The sequence below is a fragment of the Nicotiana tabacum genome, chromosome 23, assembly GCF_000715075.1.
Source record: "Nicotiana tabacum cultivar K326 chromosome 23, ASM71507v2, whole genome shotgun sequence".
In the NCBI taxonomy this organism is placed as follows: domain Eukaryota; kingdom Viridiplantae; phylum Streptophyta; class Magnoliopsida; order Solanales; family Solanaceae; genus Nicotiana; species Nicotiana tabacum.
The window spans coordinates 4,859,874-4,885,015 of NC_134102.1; the positions used below are offsets into that span (position 1 = coordinate 4,859,874).

The 25,142-nt window shown below is 35.1% G+C and overlaps 2 protein-coding genes across 2 annotated transcripts; one reads left to right on the forward strand and one right to left on the reverse strand.

Moving 5' to 3' along the window:
* Nucleotides 1–516, forward strand: LOC107794923 (uncharacterized). Its single transcript, XM_016617484.2, has 2 exons — nucleotides 1–183; nucleotides 268–516. The coding sequence occupies exons 1-2, from the start codon at nucleotides 1–3 to the stop codon at nucleotides 514–516; spliced, it is 432 nt and encodes a 143-aa protein (XP_016472970.2).
* Nucleotides 517–12,547: 12,031 nt separating this feature from the next.
* Nucleotides 12,548–23,285, reverse strand: LOC107830433 (uncharacterized). Its single transcript, XM_016657979.2, has 10 exons — nucleotides 22,848–23,285; nucleotides 18,148–18,245; nucleotides 18,023–18,068; nucleotides 16,745–16,827; nucleotides 16,555–16,619; nucleotides 15,570–15,631; nucleotides 14,377–14,436; nucleotides 14,139–14,171; nucleotides 12,935–13,000; nucleotides 12,548–12,858 (listed from the first exon to the last, which is right to left on the reverse strand). Exons 1-10 carry the CDS (start codon nucleotides 23,238–23,240, stop codon nucleotides 12,814–12,816), a joined length of 951 nt encoding a protein of 316 aa, XP_016513465.1. The 5' UTR covers nucleotides 23,241–23,285; the 3' UTR covers nucleotides 12,548–12,813.
* Nucleotides 23,286–25,142: the final 1,857 nt, after the last annotated feature.

The following is a 25,142-nucleotide window of genomic DNA, read 5'->3' on the forward strand; positions in this document are numbered from 1 at the left end:
ATGAATTCTGTACTATTAGAAGCAAGGGAGTTGCCTATATTAAGAATGATGGATTTCATCCAAGTGAAGCTACAACGTTGGTTTTATGAAAGAAGAAATGAAGTAGAAGGAACTTTTTATGACGTTTCTTGTTTGGTAGAAGAGGAATTGAAGAAAAAGATAGATTTAGCTTTTACTTTAAATGTAAGTATTATGTTATTACTTTAGCTTATTATTTTAATGATAATTTAACATAATGTACTAACTTATAGTTTTTCAACTTTGAAGGTCTTCCCTGCTGATTCATGGCGTTCTAGAGTTGAGGAAGAAGGAATTAATTTCTTGGTGGACTTAAACAAAAGAACATGTGATTGTTTTCAGTTTCAATTTGATGAATTACCATGTATACATGCAATTGCAGCTATCGAGAAGAGAAATATCAAGAAGTCCAGTTTCTGCTCGGACTGGTACTTAAAGGAATCTTGGCTGAAAACATATGAAAGACAAATACATCCTGTAGGACATACGGATTCTTAGATTGTACCAGAGAGTGTTAAGTCACAAATTATTAAACCTCCAGATTTCAAAGTTCCGCCAGGTAGAAGGCAAAAGAAAAGGCATATTTCAGCTACCGAATCATCAAAAATAACATTCAAATGTGGTCGTTGCAGAAAAATTGGTCATAATAGAACATCTTGTATATATTCTCCGGCAGTCCGTCCATTTTCAAGGAAGCATAGAGAATAATAGATATATCCATTTATGTTTATCTACTCTTTTAAGTTTTCGCTATAAATTGGATTCATTTAGATTGTTTTTATTTGAGCAAGTAAACATTAGCAGATGGTTATATAAAAGATGTCCTGAATTTTCAAAGTTTCTTTGCGCTTACGTGCTCTTTGTTTCTTTTTCTTTTTCTGGGAATTCAATTTACCTTTGCCGGACCAATTATTATTTATAGGATTTTATTCTTGCCGTAAGTAAACAAGAAAGTCATTTTCTTTATATAATTTGACGTCTGCATCTTGCTACATCTTTATTTTTAAAATCAGATTGGTACAAGTAAAACTTAAGGATATAATCTTTTACAAGTTCTGAAAATTTTAAGTATGAATCTAATATTAAGGACATAAATTTTTAAAATATCCTTAACTTCTGAAAATCTCAGATTATTATCTAGATTTCCAGAAGTTCAGGACATTTCAGAAAAATATGTCCTAAATATTATTTTCATCCTTCAACAAATCAGGACGTTTATGAACATAATGTCCTGAAGTTCTACAATAATCAATGTATCTTTTGCTATATCTCTACAGATTTAATAAAAATCTGGCAATTTAAAATGGACAAATCAGTAGTTATAAAACTTGACATTGGAGCTTGCTAAACACAGCTGGCTACATCTTATTTTTAAAATGAGATTGGTACAAGTAGACTTCAGGACATAATTTTTTAAAACGTCCTCAACATTTGAAGTATGAATTTAATATATAGGACATAAATTTCTAAAATGTCCTTAACTTCTGGAAATCTCAGTTTATTGTCTATATTCTAGAAGTTTAGCACATTAAAAAAAATATGTCTTGAATATTATTTTCATCCTTCAACAAATAAGGATGTAGTTAACAGATTCTGAAGTTCTACAACAATCAATGTGTGTTGCTTTGAATTTTTAAAAACTTCAAGACAGTTTAATCAAAGATTGGCCCTTTAAAACTGTGAAAAAATGGACAAATCAACAGTTAACAGAAAGAAAGAAATTAATAACACGATGCCTTCATATTAATGCTGAAACTGTAATTTAGCAGCTGTGACCAAAATATTATGCTATGCAAACAAAATAAAGTGCCTTGTGATAATTTACAGGATATTTCAGAATTCATATGAATTTTTTACAGTAATTTTATACTAATTCCACTACAGCTGACTTTCTTTACAACTACACTACAGCTCCTTTGGGTAAGAAGTTTCATTTTCACTATCATAGTCGTCGCCGACATTTTCTGGTGGTGTATCATAACCAGAATTTCTTTTCCATTCTCCATGTGCCCAAAAGATTTGCTGCAAGTTCTTTTCTGAAGTTTGATATGTCCTCGGGTTGGAATTTCTCCACATCCTTTTCCATCATCAACAACTCCACATACTTGATTAGGAATGCACCACAATCAGTCCTAAGAAAAATATGGAGTCAATTAAATAATATCTTTAATAAAATAAATCTAAAGTACATATAAATCATATAGCAAATGACAACACATACGATCCAGTTTGGTGTGGTGATCTTTGCCACTGAATATCAAATTTGTTGAATGCATTTCCAAAAGACTTATGATTTTTCTCAAACTGTGAGAACTTTAGCAAGTGGGGGATCATGCGTGCATACATTTCAATGTGTTTCATTCCTTGCTCATATGGCTCACTATATATGGAATCGTACACATCAATCTTTCTTTCATTCAAGTCCAATACCCCCAAAAGAAAATGTGTCACAACATCATTATCTTCTGAAGGAAGCCAACATGGAAAAAAGATTTTGTCAACCTCTGTCCAAGCAATTTCACATCTACGATTGTCACCCCACACATATGGTGTGAGAAATCTGAAGCATCTGAAGCATATCATCACACCAAAACAAATCTGAAGCATCTTCATTGAAGTCCTTATACACAATTAGCATATAGTTATCAAAAAGTATATCTGTAGTTGTGCAAGGAAAAGGATGGGCGCAAGGGTGGTAGCATTCCTTCTTTCTCAAATAATACAGGGCAATGTCAATATGCTTCATAAAAAGGCAAAAAAAGAAAAAAAATTCATCAGTCATAAATAATTAAAAAATAATAAATTAAGAAGAAATAAAACAAATGCCTTGTGAATTATCAAACCTTATAATCAAGTACAAAGCTACTATCTGCAAGCTCAAGGAAGAACATTTTGCTATTGATTTTTTGATGGTATAATTTATATGGATTCTTTCTCACACCATTATCCTCAGCATATATATCAATTTGTCCCCTGAAAATTTTGAAAATATCAAAGTTAGAAAGTTTATAAGTTAGTCCTCAATTCCTAATTAAGGACACTTGGTCCTGAACTTACAGTAACAAGGTCATAAGTTTAGGATACTTGGTCCTGAAGTTAGAGTTGCAAATTCAAAATTTAAGGACATGTAGTCCTTAACTTACAGTTACAAGTTCAAAAGTTAAGGACACTTGGTCCTGAACTTAGACTTACAAGCTCATAAATTAAAGTCCTGAACTTAGAGTAACAAGCTCATAAGTTAAGGACAATTGATCCTGAACTTAGAGTGGAAGTGCAAAAATTAAGGAGACTTGGTCCTGAAGTTAGAGTTGCAAATTCAAAAATTAAGGACAGGATGTCCTTAACTTACAGTTATAAGTTTAAAAGTTAAGGATACTTGGTCCTGAACTTAGACTTACTAGCTCATAAATTCAAGGATAATTAGTCATGAACTTAGAGTAACAAGCTCATAAGTTAAGGACAATTGGTCCTGAACTTAGAGTAGAAGGTCAAAAATTAAGGACACTTGGTCCTAAAGTTAGAGTTGCAAATTCAAAAATTAGGGACAGGTAGTCCTTAACTTACAGTTACAAGTTCAAAGTTAAGGACACTTGGTCCAGAATTTAGACTTACAAGCTCATAAATTTAAGTCCCGAACTTAAAGTAACAAGCTCATAAGTTAAGGATAATTGATCTTGAACTTAGAGTGGAAGTTCAAAAATTAAGGACACTTGGTCCTGAAATTAGAGTTGCAAATTCAAAAATTAAGGATAGGTAGTCATTAACTTACAGTTACAAGTTAAAAAGTTAAGGACACTTAGTCCTGAACTTAGACTTACAATCTCAAAAGTTAAGGACACTTAATCCTTAACTTAGAGTTACAAGCTCAAAAATTTAGGACATTTAGTCATGAAGTTAGAGTTGGAAGAATACACTTAGTTCTGAATTTAAAATTACAAGTTCAAGACACAAATGTAAGCAATTAAGAAATAATGAATACATTTAGGGACTTATACTTTTTTGCGACCTTTCCTTTTCTCCTTGCTCAACCATCCAATGAATTTCTTCAATAAGTTTTCATCATCTTTGGCATAATAAAAAATACATGTACGAGTATATTTTGATTTTATCTAGCCATTATACTTGGGAGTATTTTCATTGTGCGCCATCGGTGTTCCTCTTTTTCTTTTATGTTCAAAAGGAGATTTCAATTGCCAACTAAGCTTCTTATTCCTTTTCCCTCTACCAAGCTCTTCTTCAACATTTCCTTCAACCTCCATAGACAAACCCTCATCAATGCTCATTTGTGTAGTCGGAGGAGTAGGAGTAAGAATAACAAATGATGGACCATTAAAACCAATACTATCTCTCTTCCTTTTTCTAGTATATTGGTTAACAGCTTCATTTTTGTTTTGCTCTGCAAGCAACACTACATATACTGATATACATTAGTTTGCTGCAAGTCGTCAATTCTATGAATTGTCAAATGAAGAGACAAAAACTAAGGACATAATTTTTGAAATGTCCTGACAATTTGAATTATGAATACAATATTAAGGACACAATCAATACTTGTGTTGGCCACGCTGCCTTCTTGTATTTCTTTAACAGACAATGGTGCTGACATATTGCTTGCATTTTCTTTATCTTGCAACTGTTCTCCGTGTTCTTCGATTGCAAGTTCACAAGATTCTGCAAATTATTTACAGGAGCTAACACAATTAGTACTTGTTATTAATCTTTGATTAAAACAAATATGTATAAGATGAAGAAAAAAAAACTCTGTCTAACATTTTGCAACTGTCAAGATCATGCCAGTTAAATCATTATCTTGACTAGTATTTTTTTGGCTTCCAATATTGTCTGTAAGAGAGAGAGGTATAGAGATATCATATGTTCCTTCTATACATTTGCAAACAATCTCACTTATTCTTGTTCCTTGGGTATTTTCTATGTCTTGAGATTGTCCTCCACTTCTCTCTTTTGAAATTTTATCATCTTGATAGTCCACTCCATCTTGTGTAGTCGGAGGAGTAGGAGTAAGAATAACAAATGATGGACCATCAAAACCAATAATATCTCTCTTCCTTTTCCTAGTATATTGATTAACGACTTCATTTTTGTTTTGCTCTACAAGCAACACTACATATACGTTAGTTTGCTGCAAGTCATCAATTCTATGACAAATTGTCAAATGAAGAGACAAAAACTAAGGACATAATTTTTAAAATATCCTGACAATTTGAATTATGAATACAATATTAAGGACACAATCAATACCTGTGTTGGCCACGTTGCCTTCTTGTATTTCTTTAACAGACAATGGAGCTGACATATTGATTGCATTTTCTTTATCTTGCAACTGTTCTCCATGTTCTTCGATTGCAAGTTCACAAGATTCTGTAAAATATTTACAAGAGCTAACACAATTAGTACTTGTTACTAATCTTTGATTAAAACAATTATGTATAAGATGAAAAAAACTCCGTCTAACCTTTTGCAACTGTCAAGAACATGCCAGTTAAATTATTATCTTGACTAGCATTTGTTTGGCTTCCAATATTGTCTGTTAGAGAGAGAGGTGTAGAGATATCATATGTTCCTTCTATACATTTGCAAACAATCTCACTTATGCTTGTTCCTTGGGTATTTTCTATATCTTGAGATTGTCCTCCACTTCTCTCTTTTGAAATTTCATCATCTTGATAGTCCACTCCATCTTCTTTCCTTGCAGCTTCAAAAGATTCTGTAATATTTATAATTAATACTTGTTACTAATAGTTTACTAAAACTAACATTCAACATGTCATGAAAATTCCATCTAACCTTGATTGGCATCATTTTGGTTTCCAAACTTCTCTTTAAGTGAGAGAGGTATAGATAGATCATATATTTCTTCAACACATTTGCATACAATCCCACTTATACTTGTTTCCAATGGATTTTCTAAATTCTGAGATTGCACTCCAGATTTACAAATTATTTTTGTTACACTTGTCTCTTTTGGATTTTCCTGGTCTTGACATTCCATTCCATCTTGAACTTGAACTCCATCAAAAGATTCTACACACATTTATAATCACAAAAAAGTTTATATGTATTACGCTATTAAATATAAATTTCAATGATAACAAATTCAAAAACTGTATCTAACCTTTCCCAATTTCGATGCCAATATCAGTTTCATCTTCTAGATGCGCATATCTATAATCGCTTTTATAATGATCTTCTACATGCACATCTATATCATCACATTGATCATCAACTGCATCTTTGCTAATTGGAACACTAGGTTCTCTCTCTATGGTCCTTTCATGAGGTTTGTCAAGAAGCTTCAATAAAGTATCAATCTTTGATCCTAGGTTTTTCTTTAAAGCCTGTGAGATAGTATTTAAAATAAGAATCAAAATGTTAGCTGCTTATAAGTTACGGACATTGGTCCTTAACATAGAGGTACACACTCACAAATTAAGGACAAGTGTTCCTTAACTTAGAGTTACAAGGACAGAAATTAAGGACATGTAGTCCTGAACTTAGAGTTACAAGTTAAAAAGTTAAGGACAAATAGTCCTAAACTTCAAGTTATAAGCTCACAAATTAAGGACACTTGGTCTTTAACTTAGAGTTACAAGCACAGAAATTAAGGACAGGTAGTCCTGGACTTAGAGTTCCAAGTTTAAAAAATAAGGACATGTAGTCCTGAACTTAGAGTTACAAGTTAAAAAGTTAAGGACAAATAGTCCTAAACTTCAAGTTACAAGCACAGAAATTAAGGACAGGTAGTCCTGAACTTAGAGTTCCAAGTTAAAAAAATAAGGGCATGTAGTCCTGAACTTAGAGTTACAAGTTATAAAGTTAAGGACATGTAGTCCTGAACTTAGAGTTACAAGTTAAAAAGTTAAGGACAGGTAGTCCTGAATTTAGAGTTACAAGTTAAAAAGTTAAGGACATGTAGTCCTGAACTTAGAGCTACAAGTTAAAAAGTTAAGGACATGTAGTCCTGAACTTAGAGTTACAAGTTAAAAAGTTAAGGAAAGGTAGTCCTAAACTTCAAGTTACAAGCTCACAAATTAAGGACACTTGGTCCTTAACTTAGAGCTACAAGCATAGAAATTAAGGACATGTAGTCCTGAACTTAGAGTTACAAGTTAAAAAGTTAAGGACAGGTAGTCCTAAACTTCAAGTTACAAGCTCACAAATTAAGGACACTTGGTCTTTAACTTAGAGTTACAAGCACAGAAATTAAGGACAGTTAGTCCTGAACTTAGAGTTCCAAGTTCAAAAAATAAGGACATGTAGTCCTAAACTTAGAGTTACAAGTTAAAAAGTTAAGGACATGTAGTCCTGAACTTAGAGTTACAAGTTAAAAAGTTAAGGACAAGTAGTCTTAAACTTCAAGTTACAAGCTCACAAATTAAGGATACTTGGTCCTTAACTTAGAGTTACAAGCACAGAAATTAAGGACATGTAGTGCTTAACTTAGAGTTCCAAGTTCAAAAAATAAGGACATGTAGTCATGAACTTAGAGTTACAAGTTAAAAATTTAAGGACATGTAGTCCTGAACTTAGAGTTGCAAGTTCAAAAGTTAAGAATAGGAAGTCCTAAACTGAGAGTTATAAGCTCAAAAATTAAGGATATGGTGTCCTTAACTTAGAGTTACAAGCACAAAAATTAAAGATTTTACCTTGATGTCATTTTGAATCCTTTTTTCTGATAAAGCTATTTTTTGATGTATTCTAGTACATTCTACCTCCATATCCTTTTTGAACTTCTCCGATAATCTATGAATCAAAAACCATAAAAATAAAAAGTCTCTTAAGCAAAAATAAGCAAATAAAAAACTAATGGTATTCAAAGACAGAAAACCTACGTTAACAATTTTCATAAGCAAGACTTCATCAAATTGTGTTGAAGGCATTGAACTTTGATCTTGAGACAATGGCACATGCACACTAGTGGGCTCCGCATCTACTTCAGAAGAAAAAAATTGTACTATCTCGAGCAACTGATACAACTATTATATAAGTAAAAAAAACGTAAGTATTCATAACTAAAACACATAAACAAAAAAATAGCTAGTAATCCTGTTAACTTAATTTTTCATTATAGAAGTACTTTTTACATAGGGTGTCATAATGTGGAGATTTCATATCTGAATAACATAGCATCTGAGGAAACTCACATTCTCTGAAGTTCACAAATTATTTTTTCTGAAAAATTGAGAATACTTCCATAATCCAAACACAGAAGGCGAAAGGGAAGCCAATTATAGTATAACTGTCCTTCTATTTATCTTTCTCTTTCTCTTTCTCATTCTCATTCTCATTGTCTGAAGTATTTTGTTTGGGCTTCAAGCATCTCTTCAATGATTTTAGTAACTTTTCATAACAAAGAGAGCCCCAATTAAAAGAAGAGTAGAGTTCATCGTCATCTACGATTTTCATTACCCGCTCAGACACATTCTGATTCTTGCGCTTCCCCATCAACATAGATTCAACAAAATAAATTATTGCCAACTTCACCGTATCGTCATGGCTGCCTACAAATGATGCAGTTGTACCATATGGGTGACTAGTAATAAAATGCCACAAATCGCGTAACTCGATTCTATCTTTTCTAGGGAAGTAGACTTTCGAAAGCCTATTTTCTCTTTCACGTAAAACTTTGAAGTCCACTGAAGAACATTTCAACCCAGTAATTATCTGGAACGCTTCACATGTAAACTTCACTTCATGATCAAAAACCTTGAATGTCATTGAATGCGAGTCATTGCTTATAATTTTCTAAAGCAACACACAATGAATAAATCTACCACAGAACTTCACATGTTGTAATCGGAAAAAGTTTTCGAAAACACCATCCCTCAACTTCTTCCATTGCGTGTTCGACAAAATTTTTTTTATTGTTTCCTTATACTGAAAATCTCCTTTCCAATAGCTCATCGAATTATGCCAATCATCAAACTCGAAAACACGATCTCCTTCCATTAACACACTACAAAGAAGGAAATAGAACGTAAACATTAGGACTATTTTCTGAAATGTCCTTAATATTTAAACTACAAAACTAAAATCCAGGACCTAAGTAGATGCATCTTTAATAGAAGAACAGTAAACTAAAATTAGCTTACAAATTCTTAGGACTATTTTTCTAAAATGTCCTTAATATTTAAACTACAAAACTAAAATCCAGGACCTAAGTAGATGCATCTTTAATAGAAGAACAGTAAACTAAAATTAGCTTACAAATTCTTAGGACTATTTTTCTGAAATGTCCTTAATAATTAAACTACAAAACTAAAATCCAGGACCTAAGTAGATGCATCTTTAATAGAAGAACAATAAACTAAAATTAGCTTACAAATTCTTAGGACTATTTTTCTGAAATGTCCTTAATATTTAAATTAAAAAACTAAAATCCAGGACCTAATTAGATGCATCTTTAATAGAAGTACAATTAACTAAAACTAGCTTACAAATTCTTAGGACTGTTTTTCTAAAATGTCCTTAATATTTAAACTAAAAAACTAAAATCCAGGACCTAAGTAGATGCATCTTTAATAGAAGTACAATTAACTAAAATTAGCTTACAAATTCGTAGGACTATTTTTCTGAAATATCCTTAATATTTAAACTAAAAAACTAAAATTCAGGACCTAATTAGATGCATCTTTAATAGAAGCACAGTTAACTAAAATTCCTAAACACAGTTAGCTTACAAATTCTTAGGACTATTTTTCTTAAATGTCCTTATATAATCAATATATTGATTGAACCACAAACACATTTCAATACCAAAAGGTTCTCAATAACTTTCTCACAAAAATCTGCACCTTATTCCTCAGTGAATCAAGTTATAATCATTATTTTGGATATTTTACACATACTTGATGACAAACACAACATTGATCACGATTAGAGATATACAAAAAGAAAAATGCATAAAAGCAAAATCGAAAGCATACCAGTACGCTGGTTCGCTGCAGAGAAGATGACAAATGAGAAGAGATTAAGTTGGACAAAGTATACGCAGAGAATTGTTGTGGGCTGGGCAGGAACGATATTGAGGGAGCGAAATTTTGCTTATGAAATTTTGGCTCTGAACTTCAATCGAGAGAAGAGAGTTGCATGTAGGAACGATATTGAGGGAGCGAAATTTTGCCCATGAAATTTTGGCTCTGAACTTAAATGAGAGAAGCGTATAAAGGAAGGGTTTGGGAATAAAAGAAATAGAAGAAAGGGTAAAAATATCTTTTCATATTAATTTTAATAGAGTAGTGGCTATTTTTACTCAATATTAGAATTGGTGGATAAAAAATAAACACCACCTTATTTAGTGGCTACCACACGCCATTTTTACAGGATTGGACCCGTTCGGGTCGATTTGTAGCCCGTAATTGCTGAAAGCGGGTTACGCGGCCCTATACAAATATGGGCCAGCTAACAGTAGTAATGAGGGTAGCAAGTGCACAGATAGTCATTCTCACGGATGTTATTTAGATATTAGTCAATACTTATTTTATCCTGAAATTTTAAACTAAAAATCTTTAACTTTAGAACAATAGGACATTTTTGTCAAACTGAAAAACTGAAATTCGGGACGCACTGACTAATTCTTAAAAAGCAGTCCTTTAGAATAGCTACCTGGTGTCATTTCTATGTAATGAGCAGGTGTGGAAATGACATCAGGTAATCACTTTTAAGCATGTTATTTAAAATATATCCATAGTTTACAATGTATTTAAAGATTAACCAATTTCGCTCAAACTTCAGGACACAACATCCTAGTGTTTAAACCTCAAAATTCAAACTTCAGGGCATCGTGTCCTAAAGTTCGAAATTGTGTCATGAAGTTCTAATCTTATGTCATGAATTTTAAATTAGTAGTTCAAAAATTCAAAATACTTAATCCTGAATTTCAAGTTAGCAACTCAAAAATCATGAATTTCCAAATTCAGGATACTTAGTCTTGAAGATTGGGTGAATTGACTAATCTTTAAATACATTGTAAATTGTAAATATATTTTAAATAGCGGGCTTAAAAATAGCTATTACACACTTCTCCCTAAGGAGGTGAAGAGGGATGATTTTTACAAATAACCACTTTTAAGGCTACTGATTGAAAATCAGCCACCGTTCCAAAACTAATTGAAATTAAGTTACTCCTTAATAAGTAATTAATAGTAACACCCATCCAGTGATTAGCGGCACATAACAGCTTCTTCTCCCCTACAAAAGCGCTTCTTCTCCTTCTCCTTCTCGAACTCCAACACATTGTTCTGAAGTTCAGTTATAGAGAGAATGAATTTTACGACGACATCCTAAAATTTCAGTAGTAGAACTTGAAACTTCACAACAAATTCTTGTATGTCGCGATTAACTCTTTTAAAGCATCAACCAAACGACCCCTAAGGACTAGGAGCAAGGATAATACATAATTAGCACCCCTAAATTGCCCTTAATTATCAACTACACATATAAAAATTACTGTAAGTGTTAAGATGTTACAAAAGAAAAAAAAATTATTTTCAACATAAGAGCAGAATTTTTTTCTTTTTTCAAATTATTTTTTGAAAATAATGTTTGGTTATCAAAATCTTGCAATTTTTCCAATCTCACTTGAAAATGGGAAGGTTGCTAGTGTTTAGTTGCAAAATATGTTGAAAAAAAGACATCCAAATATGTTGTAAAAATTATATCAAACACAACTTCATCTTCAATTCAAATTTTAGTCAAATTTCAAATTTGAAAAAAAAAATTGGAATTCATGTCCAAACGCCTACTAAGTGTTTAAACCCACCCACATTCCCCTATTCTGTTTCCTTCCTAGCAAACAATGTACATACTTTCAGTTTTGAAGAGTTAACCCAAATAATTTCGTACACCCAATCGCTTGAACTAAAAGTAGCCGTGAGATGTATGATATATGTATAAGTCATATTATGTGTATAACCATATATAATTAATATATAATCTATATATAACACTAGGAAAAAATAGCGAATCTGGCCTTCTATTTGTGTAAAGATCCCAAAGGTCAATTTTGAATCTCAAACCTTCCCCTTTTTGGAAAGAAAAAACAGTCATCCTTGAACATCTCCTTTATGTTGATGCTTATAATGATTTGGTTTGGAATTTAAGTTTATCTCTGTAGTTTGTCATTTGCTGGTTTTTTGAATGTTATTTGAATTCTTTTAAGCACAGTACAGTTTGTCACTCGACTGCTTATTGCAACGGCTTTAGAATATTGAAGAAACAACAGCATGTTTGCAATGCAGACTTTTTTTCATTACAGATCTTATACAAACTCTGTATAAGTGCAGTTACAAACTTTAGTAATGATATAATGATACCCTCAACGGCTAGATTTGTTGATTTGGACAATTGAACGGAACCAGACCATTCAACTTGCCATTTGCACTCTCCCACGGTGCGATAGTAGGAAGCTCTATTAGCGAATGCAATTTTCCACCCGATAAGACTGATCAACTATGTATTATCCCTTCAATAAAAGGAGAAATAATCGAGAATATTCTAGTGGCAAAAATCATCTCAGAAGAGCAATTATAATGCATCATAAATAATGCACAAAGCGCACAGTAAAATACTCTGCAAAAAATTGCTCCAATATGATACTTCTCTTGGTAAAGGAGAGCACCAGAGCAAGTATAAATTTTCACAAAAGAACAGAAGGCATCAAGGGACATAATAGGCCATCTAACAGATTAAAGATCTAGACATTTACTATACACAAATCAAAAAAAATACCAAGATAATTTGCAAAATCTCAAAACCTAAAGAAATATAGAAAGCTGATCATCTTTCCCCCAACAATGATTCAAGAAGAGCAGCCTCTTCTTCCTGCAAAATCAGAGATTGAATTAGAGCATTTCAGTAGTTGAAAATTTATATACTAACTAAAGTATAATGTACATACCACTAAGGCATTAAATTCAGTCTCCTCATCTATGGCGCTGATGATGGCTGGGTCTTCCAAGAGTTCCTGTTGCAGGAAAGTGCACAGATGCTGTAACATACACCCTAACTTTGAAAAATCAAGCTAAGAGAAAAGTGCACGAACAAGAAACAATGGCAGCAATTAGCTAACAGAAATAAGCTGTACCAAGAAACAAGGGTTGTTTATATGCGCTCATATGCAGCAAAAGCATGAGTTGAATGTTTGACATGCAACTTTTACCACCATAGTGGCATAGTGTTCTGCCAAAGTCCTCCAACTATCTGCCAAACTGATCAGGTGCAATAAAGCCGTGACTGTTGAATTCATATTTCTGCTGTTAAACATTTTGCTTCATGGCACGTTCTTTCAGTAGAACATGTGCCTTGTGCTACACCAAATGCACCTTGTGACCGTTAATTGATTCCCCCCCCCCCCCCACCACCACACACACACACACACCTCTCCCTCTCTCTCCCTGTCTTCCCGTTAACTTTCTTTCACCTTCCTTTTGGCACTGCATAACTTTGACATGCATCTACGAGTGACATACTGCAGTTTCCTAAGTTGAAGATGGAGGTGAGTTCTTGGAAACTCAAGGTTCACCTTACAACTTCAGCAGAAATAGATTACTAATCCAAAATCAGTAGACTCTCAAAACTAGGGCCATCGGAAAATACAGCTTTTGCTTATCATGAAGGATAAAGAAAGTGAGGATTTCCTTGCTCCCCACATATCTTTAGCAAAGAGACTCCCAAAGGAGGCAGGTTGACAATAGCGTTGTTCGAAAAGGGAACATAAAATATACCTCGCCACCTTGATATACCTTGACCCCATTTAGCAACTTAAGATATGACAAACCTTTTTCCCGAGTGAGCAAAAAGATGACTCTTTCCAAAGAGAAATCACAATTCTTGAACAAACTCTATAGTAACAGAAACCCAAGAAACTTTCTGATATAAAATCCTCTAAAAGAAAGAAGCGTTTAGATTAATAGATATGGTTAATCTTTTTATGGTATTTCTGTGAGGAACTAAGGGGGCTCGTTGTGTGTGATGAAGTTCAATAAGTGATAACATAAAACAACTCATATATGTATCTGTACTTAGCAAGAAAACAAAATTTGTAGCAACAAATTGCTATTGAAAAGATATAAACAGGCCATGAAGGGAATTTCAATGCTTACATCGTCAGCAATCTGCAATAGACCATCTTTGCCCTGCAATAACAGGTTACACAAAGGAATTTTCATAAAATTATTAGAACAAGGTGAAATAAAATGCAAATTAAAAAAAATAAAAAACAAGTGGAAATAACAGAAGATGAAACCAGCAAAGCATACTGGCAATAGCAAAAGATGAATAAGCTTTTAGAATGAGATGAAAACCAGAGCTTCTATATACAAATGAGAGATGACTCTTTACCTTCACTGCAACAAAGAGAAGTGGGTCCGAAGGTGTATAAATCATATAGTGGGAACCATCCTGTGGAGAGGAAATCAATATCAAGATATGTGAGATGACATTTGGCAACGAACTGCTTAATATGAGGCACACAAAGACAGTTTTGGGGCTGTTTCAGGAATTTATTAAAAATCATGAACAGTGATAATAAAGATAAGAACTAACTTGGAGGAAAGAAGCTTGAACATGGAAATCTTACCAGCAGAAAGTTTTCAGAATTTCCATTGTAAAATGAATATTAACAACATAGATAATTTTACTCCAATGCGTGTTAAAATGGAGAGAGTACCATAAGGATAAGGGATACTATTTTGACAGAGATGACGAAACTGATAGCCATTCTTAGATATAAATGCATTACACTAGTAAAGAGCCAGGTAAATTAACCAGTCATTGGCGTTACCTATTATTAGTAGCCATGAAGATATCACATAGTGTCATTTACAAGAATTACTATAGTGAAAGAAAATAGGAACAGAGAACCAAGTTTCACTCTATCACACATTATTTCCAAGACTAAGTTCAAGCACACAATATTTCCCAAAACACAAAATCAAACTGCATTCCAATCTTTAACGCCCCTTAACACGGTTTTATAAAACAGAAAAAAAAAAATCTGTCAACTGATAAATTATTAGAACTAATAGATTGAGTTGAAAATTTCCATTATCAATTTGAACGAAAGAGTAAATTCAAAAACTTGAAGGTTCTTATGCAATCAGTTAATAGAGGAATCAAATTGAAGATACCATATAGCAAAGGGATAAAAACGGGCTTTTACCAACAATCAACAACAACAACAACAATAACCCAGTATAATCCCACTAGTGGGGTCTGGGGAGGGTAGTGTGTACGCAGACCTTACCCCCACCCTGGGGTAGAGAGGCTGTTTCCGATAGACCCCCAGCTCCCTCCCTCCAAGAACTACCCACCTTGCTCTTGGGGTGACTCGAACTCACAACCTCTTGGTTGGAAGTGGAGGGTGCTCACCACTAGAGCAACCCACGCTTTTACCAACAATCAAGACAGATAAAAGGAGCAGTAGTTGTCCACAAGTTGAAGTGCATAAGTTACACCAAGAGAATACATTATTTTTCAATTATTATCCCAGCTTGATAATGATCATTTAACACGATGAACAGATGATAATTTACCATGTGGAAGCATGTGACTTCTATGCCTTCACTTGGCAAGCCATCTACATCATCACCATCATCTGAAAAAGTGCAACAACCTTTAGAAACAAATGAATTCTGTTGGATATTATCCAGAAAAGAGATATGAACTACAAAAGAGACATTACGGTCATAAGCAAACAAGCTTCATTCTAAATAACATACAATGAACTATGACCCATCATGACAGATCCAGACAAGAATATAAAAGAATTGATAAGGTGAAAGTCCATAGTCAATGACTTGAAAACCAAAAATCCATGGGGATAAGGCATTAGCTCGCGTTGCATGGACTCTTCTTTTAAGGATCGAAGTCACAAGTTTAAACCCCTACTTCCTTCCACACCATCTACCACCCCGAAAAGAACTGGGAAAACGCCCAAATCAGCAGGGGGAGAAAAAAAGACAGGCCACAAAGAACTCAAGCCTTGGACTATGGTCCTTTGAAATCTGAAGACCTGAGTTTCAGCTGTAAGTAAATCCATAGTTCCCCACATTTGGTCGATTCTGCATCACATCCTGAAATAGATTATTGTGCCACCTAGACAACATCTAATAAACTATCTCAAGAAACACCTATAGAGTATTGTTGATCCAAGATAGACGGTAAAATCCTTCACTAGATCTTAAAAGGCAAAAGGCAAAACTTCATAAGTGACAAGAAATTATTATGTTATTGCAAGCATCTCGTCTTGTATAAGAACAAGGAAAACATAAATCCTCGTCTAAGTTAGACTATAAAGCCTATTTACAAAGTGATACCAAATCAAAGGAGGATATAATGACCTAAGTTCTAAACCAACAAGGAAACTAATAGAAAGTAAAGCTAATGAATCAGATCTAAATTTTGAAAATCACTTATTTTGGACCAGATTTGAAAGGCTAAAACAACATTAAGATGGATCGGAGGTAGTAACAATATTGACTGCAGTAAGACGCAGCTTTATAAAGACGCAAACATTGCCTGTTCTGAATTCAAATATGTCGTCCTCTGTGTAGCAAAATCCTCCTCGTGCTGTGTAACAAAATCTGATAGAGAATAGCTAGGCATCATCAGAACATATAAAAATGAAATCAGATTTTGATACATGCAAGGAAGAAGATAACTGAAATGGAGAACAACCATATTAAAATCGAAGGTCTAGAGATTGTACCCACTGTACACCAGATGCATGTGTATCTTGGCTAGAGCATAGGCTGCAGTCGGTAGGATAGCTTCAACTTCTTCATCGCTTACCTACAAACAGGCATATAAATTAATAATATATTGCGATATGATCTATAATATGTAAAAACTATTTGTGCCCTTTTTTCTCTTTTATAATTTCTAACAAGTGGGTGCATGAAGGAACAAAAGCAGGTCAAATTTCCTAATATGAAAAATTTAAAGGTGACTCTCTTACTTAGAAAAGCATTATTCATACTAGTAATTACTAGTATCATGCAACAGAATAGAGGGTACATAGAAGACGCAAGAATAAGAGGACACTGACAATGGTCTACCGCTCTTCCTTGCTTCATATAAGTTAATTGGTTACAGTATGCATTTTCCAAATGTCAATGACTGACAGAAAATAATAGGGTTTCAAATTAATCTGCGCTCATCCCAACACCTTAGTAGTGAAAAGCTAAGTTGCTCGGACACGGGTGCGGGTGTCCGACACGGGTGCAGATCTAGAGGTCGGATCCTTCGAGATGTAAATTATAAGATTCGGGGATTCGGATCCTAGTACGGATACAGTTGCAGGATCCGGCTAAAAATAATTCAAAAATATAAAAATATCTCTAAATTATGAGAAATTTTGTGGAATACTTACGTATAGCTTGTAAAGTGTGGATTTCTTTTTTATTCTCAAGTTGTAGATAAGTAAATGATTGATTTCCTAGATAAGGTATGCTATTTTCTTCAAATTTACCCTAGTTTTAGTTATGATTTCGGGAATCAAATTGTATCTCGTCTCGAATTTTTCCGTCTGTCGTGGTCAAAGTACCCAAAATTGTTTGACTAGTTCCGGTACGGATCCCATACCCACACCCATACTAGTGTCGTGTCGACACGGGTGCGCCACCTAATCTGTCATGTCGGAGCAACTTAGGTGAAAAGAACATGGGGGGGGGGGGGGGGACCACTCCTTACTAGGGAGAAGAACAAAAAAGAAAAGGAGGGAGAGAGAGAGAAGAGGGGGGCCAAATGAACACTATCGACAACCTGTAAAATTACAAGACAACCCAAAATTTTACAACAGGATACTCAAGCAAGCAATTCCTGAATTCTCAAACGGAAGGAAGCATGTAAGGTGAAAAAGTAATATATCTTAAATCCATTTGAACACTGATCATTGGTTAAGAAAGAGAAATGAGATAGACAATCAAGACTCTCTCTGGCAAGTTTCCACAAACATAACAGAAAATCAAGTTTAGTTCAGACATACAGCAGACCACCCCTCGACATTTGTGCTCTTTAAAATCTGAACAGGCCTGCAGAGACAAATACATCTATTTAATGTACCGCCAGAAAAGGAAAAGATATCAAATGATAACTACAAACTTCACTTACATATCAACAGGGCAGAGTAGTAAACATTCATCTTCTCGTGTACTTCTAAAAACCCTCCTGATGACGCATTCCAGTGGGAAATTGTTGGTAGAATCAACCTGTTGCTGAGCCCTTTAGATAACTAAGTTGGCAGAGATAAAAGAGAACGAAAACTACAAAAGAAAATACACAAGTACTTGAATTAATTTAGAAGTGACTGACAAGTTGCTCATACAAGTCAAATTTAAGGAGATGATTTTGCACCTATGAAACGTCAACTAAGGTAGTTGCACACATGAAATCTGATTAAGAGGTAACGGAGACGTTGTTATGTGTCTGCAAAATCGCTTTAAATTTTCGGGAAATTAAAAACCAATCACTGCTATACATGCATTTTCTCCTCCCTTTTGTGAGAAGCTACTATATCCTATAAGAAACTGAACCTGGACCTCAGAAGAGATGAGCTGTTTTAGATGTAATACTGTCCCATATGATATTCCGGCACACTAAAGTTGGGAAAATCGCTAGAGCATGTCACGCTAAAGTTTCGGTAAATTGAAAATGACCTGGACAACTCTCTTACTTTTTTTACTTCAAAAGAAAAAAGAAAAGGAAGCAAGAGAAAAAAGAAAGGATGATCTTTTTGCTCTCTTTCATCAGTTTTTCTCCCTGAATGAACTCTTGCATTCCTCATATTGACATAGAGTGTCAAAGGTATGTACTAGAGCAACTTCATGTTGAGTTTTCTCCAGATTCAAGGTGTATTATATTCCTTTTTCAGTTTAATTGAAGACTCCAAGGCCACTACAATGACTTTACTTGATTGTTATCCAGAAATTGCCCTTAACTTGTTAGATCAATAAAATATGGGTTTTTTTAGAATAGATCAATTAAATATGTTTTCCTACCCACCTTATGAAGTTTAAATAAAAAGGTATCCGAATATTCAACTTGCAGAAAGGAATTTTGCAACATGAAAAGCGACGACTATGGAAAGTTAAATGATATAACAATGGTAAGAATTCTCAAACTTAGGCTCATGGATACGTTGCATTGTTGAGATTTATTCTTCCCTTTTTGTTCTTTGGCGAAGGAAAAATTGTCCAGTGTGCATTTGACATTCCAAATTTCCAATGGACGTGAGAATGAAAAATGAATATATTAGTCGACATCTGTCAAGTTTCTGAAGGAGGAGCGTGCCTTGAATGTTTATTTTTAGCTGCAAGTTCTCTAAGTTCCTAATATTCTGCTTTTCTACGAGACAAAATCTATTTCAAGATCACATTTTTAGTTCGCTCTAATGTGTTCCTTTTTTTCTCTAAATTATGTGTAATAAATCACTATTCACTTCTCCTTTTTCTCAAATAAGAATGTGTAATACATCACTTATTGAAAACGCCAGAATGCTAATCTCGGGATCCCAAAATTTATAAGTAAAACAGATGTGGGAAACAGAACTGACAAAGAATTCCACAAATTCCCTATGCTGGCATTTTCCCGGGCGAGACCCTCGCGACGCAGCATAAGCTCTTGGTGATGGACGTCAGTATCATGATGAAGAGGAAGAAGAGGGCTGCACGAGGACGACCGAGGATCAGGTGGGGAGCCTTGACTAAGGATAAAGCCCAGGAGTTGAAAGAGAGGTTATCGGTTGTGGGAGCCGGGAAGAGTAGTGGGGACGCGAGCGATATGTGGTCGACGACGGCAGATTGTATAAGGGAGGCGGCGAAAGAGGTGTTGGGAGTCTCGAAGGGTTACTCTGGCGGGCACAAAGGCGAATGAAGTGGTCCAAGGTAAAATGGAAGAGAAAAAGGCGGCATACCTGAAGTTAGTAGGGAGCACATGCGAGGAAGAGAGGAGAACGAACAGACAGAGGTATAAAGTAGGTAGGAAGGAGGCGAAGCTGGCAGTCACGGAGGCTAAGACTGCGGCTTTTGGTCGCCTATACAAGGAACTAGGGGCCAAAGGCGGGGAGAAAAAGTTATTCCGGCTACCGAAGGCGAGAGAGACGGAGGCTCGAGATCTAGACCAAGTGAGGTGCATCAAAGACGAGGAAGGTAGAGTATTGATGGGAGAGGCCCAGATTAAGCGGAGATGACAGACTTTCTTTCATAAACTTCTGAATGAAGAAGGGGATCGGGATATTGTGCTAGCCGAGTTGGGGCATTCCGAGAGTCACCAGGACTTTGGGTATTGTAGGCGCATCAAGGTTGAGGAGATCGTGGGGGCTATGCGTAAAATGAGCAGGGGCAGAGCTACCGGGCCTGACGAGATTCCGCTAGAATTTTGGAGGTGTGTGGGTAGAGCAGGTTTGAGTGGCTGACTGGGCTATTTAATGTTATTTTCAGGACGAAGAGGATGCCGGATAAGTGGAGGTGGAGTACGGTGGTTCCGTTGTACAAGAACAAAGGTGAAATCCAGAGTTGCAACAATTATAAGGATATCAAATTACTGAGTCATACCATGAAAGTTTGGGAAAGGGTGGTAGAAGTCAAGGTGAGGAGGACGGTGTCTATATCTGACAACCAGTTCGAGTTCATGCTAGGGCGTTCTACTATGGAAGCTATCCACCTTATTAGGAGGTTGGTGGAACAGTACAGGGACAGGAAGAAGGATTTGCACATGGTGTTTATTGATCTGGAGAAAGCGTATGACAAGGTTCCTAAAGAGGTTCTTTGGAGATGTCTAGAGGCTAAAGGTGTGTCGGTTCCTTACATTAGGACGATTAAGGACATATATGATGGAGATAAGACTCGGGTTAGGACAGTGGCAGGCGATTCTGAACATTTTTCGGTTGATATGGGGTTACACCAAGGATCTGCGCTCAACCCACTCGTATTTGCCCTGGTGATGGACGCACTGACACACCTTATTCGAGGGGAGATGCTATGGTGTATGTTATTCGCTAACGACATAGTTTTGATAGACGAGACGCGAAGCGGCGTTAACTAGAGGCTGGAGGTTTGGAGACAGGCCCTTGAGTCTAAGGGTTTCAAGTTGAGCAGGACTAAGACGGAATATTTTGAGTGTAAGTTCAGTGCCGAGCCGAGGGAAGCGGGCATGGACGTGCGGTTTGGATCGCAAGTCATTCCCAAGAGAGGCAATTTCAAGTACCTTGAGTCGGTTATCCAGGGGAGAGGGAGATCGACGAGGATGTCACACACCGTATAGGGGTGGGATGGATGAAATGGAGGTTAGCATCTGGAGTCCTATGTGACAAGAAAGTGCCACCGCTACTTAAAGGTAAGTTTTATAGAGCGGTGGTTAGACCGGCCATGATGTATGGGGCTGAGCGTTGACCAGTTAAGAACTCACATATCCAGAAGATGAGAGTAACAGAAATGAGGATGTGAGGTGGATGTGCGGGCACACTAGGATGGATAAGATTAAGAATGAAGATATTCGGGAGAAGGTGGGTGTGGCTCCCATGGATGACAAGATGCGGAAAGCGAGGCTCAGATGGTTCAGGCATGTATAGAGGAGGAACTCAGATGCCCCCGGTAAGGAGGTGCGAGCGGTTGGCTTTGGTGGGTACGAGGTGAGGTAGAGGGCGGCCTAAGAAGTATTGGGGAGAGGTGAGATATGGCGAGGCTTCAGATCTCCGAGGACATGACCCTCGATAGGAAGCTGTGGAGGTCGAGCATTAAGATTGTAGGTTAGGAGGTAGTTGAGCATATTTCTAACTCGTACCAGTGTGAGGCTAGTCTGATAGAATTTTGTCTTAGACTGCTAGTGGTCAATGTTGTGTTCACACTACTCTTCCGTTTTCATAGTGTCGGGCCTTATTTACTAGTTATTGTTTGTTTTTCATCTATTTACTGGTTCTTGTGATGTTATTATTTCTATGATTTTTGTTGATGGTATTGATATATTGTCTCTTTTCGTTTTCTTGAGCCGGGATCTATCGGAAACAGCCTCTCTACCACCTCGGGGTAGAGGTAAGGTCTGCGTACATACTACCCTCCCCAGACCCCACTTGTGGGACTTTACTGGGTCGTTGTTGTTGTTGTCCCTATGCTGACATTTACAGGCAGAATTGTCCTTCTTGTATTAAATACTGTATCAAGTACTTCGGCCATTTGCAAACATATTTAAGTTATTTACACAAACAATGTAAATCCTTACAGTAGCATTGCAATTCAACCTGCTTGAGCCCCAGGGCTTTGGTCTAGTGGTAAGAGTGCATTGATGTGTGTTAAGCGCACATCAGGTGTCCGAACCTTGCTACGGCTACAGATAAAAGACTGGTATTTAAGTGGAGAAGGCTCTATTATCCACCTGAGTTTCAAACCGTTCTCCACTAGCTGGGATTTCTCGATTCATCAAAAGAATTCAACCTGCTCCACCAGGTTATCCTTCCTCTTTTGCTCCCTCCCTTTCAATTTATGTGGCACACTTTTCTTAGTAGTCCATTCCAAGAAAATAACACATCTCTATATTTGAAAACAATTCTTTTCATTTTACTCATTTTAGCCTTATAGCGACACAAATGTTACGACCCCAAAAAGCTTTTATGTTTAAGGTGAGTCAAACTAACTCATATGAATTGAAACGGAGATAGTAATAGTTACCGACCCATGTTAGTGAAATTCGATTTTAAATGACCTAATTTTGTAAACACAGTTTTTTTACTGTTAATACATAAAACTTAAACTCTACAGTATAGCACTATAGCAGCTTAGCATACATATACAAAAATATTAGCAGTAAAAAAGACTCACTATCGTAGCAATACGCTTATTGGAAGCCATGAGAACTCTACCCTGCTCATCTAAAACAAATCCAGCTGGTGGTTTAGGTAGCGGCAAAGGAACGTAACGCTCTGCTTCTTTATCTTCAACTTCAACATCCACTTTACCTTCGTAATTTGAAACATTTTTCTTTTTCTTTTTGGTATTATTTGGAGATGTACGTTGTTTTTTCACTGGCCCCGTTTGTTGCTTTGCTGCGGAGCAAAATAATGTGTGTGTATTTTTTCTGTTGAAGTAAGAAGTTGGAATTGGGAAAAGAGGAGGAGTTTGGGGATTGAAAGATGAGGAATTTGGGAAAATTGCAGAGAAATTTGAAGGAGAAGAAGTAGAAGAAGATGGAGTGCATACAAAGAGGGAAGCCATTGCTTTGTGTGTTTGTTTGTTCTTAGACAGATGATAACACTGGAGAAGATATTTTATTACCAAAAGTTTGGAGGTCTAAGGGAATTGGAAATTAAATGGTCAGATTTGCCCTTGAAATTAACACTCACTTTTGGTCTATAGTATTATTCCATTGTTCCACTTTAACGGCTAGCCAATTTTTGGACCGTTAATTAAAAAATAATCTGCATTTGTAAAATCATTTAAAAATAATTATTATTTTGTTGAAACACAGAAAGTTTCATCATAATATGCGGGATTATAGAGCTCCTGCGTATAAAATTACAGCATATTATGTTGGAACTCCAGCACTTCCAGCATAATATGTTAGATTATGGAGCTTCTGTATATACATTTCCCGCATATTATGTTGGAACTCTAGCACATTACGCTAAAAGCTCGTATGTAAAAAATTCAAACTTCGTCATATTATGCTATAATATTTCTAGATTTTTAAGGATGTTTTTGTTTAGATTTTATTTTTATATGAAAAATAGCTAAATTTTGATTATTTTTAAAATTGTTGCTATTTTTCAATTACCAATTGTAAATATTGCTATTTTTTTATTTTTTTTTCCTCACTTTAATGCATAAACACTTATGGGTCGTTTGGTATGCTAATAAGCAAAAATAATTACCGGATAAAAATTTAGTACCGTCTTATTTCCTATTTGGTTACTATTTCTGGGATAAGTTATCTCATGATTAAAAATATTATTGGATAGCTTGTACCTGTCAAATGATGGAATAGCAATCCCATGATAAGTTATCCCAGGATATAAAGCACTAAAATTGACAATCTCAAGATTAATACAACATACCAAATAATCAATAAGAAATAATACGAGAATAACTAATTTTTGTATAATTAGTCCCAGTACAAAACTTGTCTTCAAACCAAACTACCCCTTAATTTTCCGCACTCTTGCTACGAGTAAACAATCCTCTTCGGATAAGTAGTCACATCCAAGAATAGTTATAATATCATGTAGTTCTCTGTAACGTTATAAAATTTGCTTAACTTTTAAAGTGTTTCGTAATGTTCGTGACCAACGATTTGAGGTTGAAACATATTTCATGTTGAATCTAAAGGATCTACTGCTGAATAAATACCTTTAATAGTCAATCCTCTGGATATGATAGTAGCATCTAAATATGCAAATGTCATAGCATAAGCCACTCTACCAAATAGCACCGATACTTAGGATTCTGCTAATTCATTTCAAGTTAATGCTCATTAATTTAGTAAAACAAATACGAAGAGCAAGAGTATAAATTGACGAGAAAAGGTATCGAATAGCAGTGAGCAACTTCAAATAATAAAAGTTCGAATTTGCTATTTTCCCCTTGATATAATTAATGTAAATATATACGTTTTCAGTGTGCCATAATTTGGTACAATTATTAATGCATAACAATCCAACTGTTTCTAATCTAAATACAACAATCTCATGACCTATTAATAATTATCTGATTAAACTCGATTTGTAAAAAGAAAAAACTCGAATATTGTTGTATTGAGAAACTAAACGGGTGATTTGAGAAAGTGATTTTCATTTTTAGTACTACCATCTTTCTAGGGAAAAAAGAATTTCTAAAAATGAACCAATCTACGAAGAAAGAATAGAGGGATATCAAAATGGGAAAATGACACTCTATAGTCGCTCTAAAAATAATAGTCAAAAATTTATATTTTTGTATATATATATATATATATATTTTAAGGGGTAAACAATTTTATATATATACATTTTGTATATTATATACAAATTTTATACACTTTACCGAATGTAAATAATTTCTGGCGCAGGCTAAAAGTGATAATACCCCAAAGACCAAACCCGCTAAATTCGGCCCGTTCAGAGCAAAAGCAACAGTAAAAAT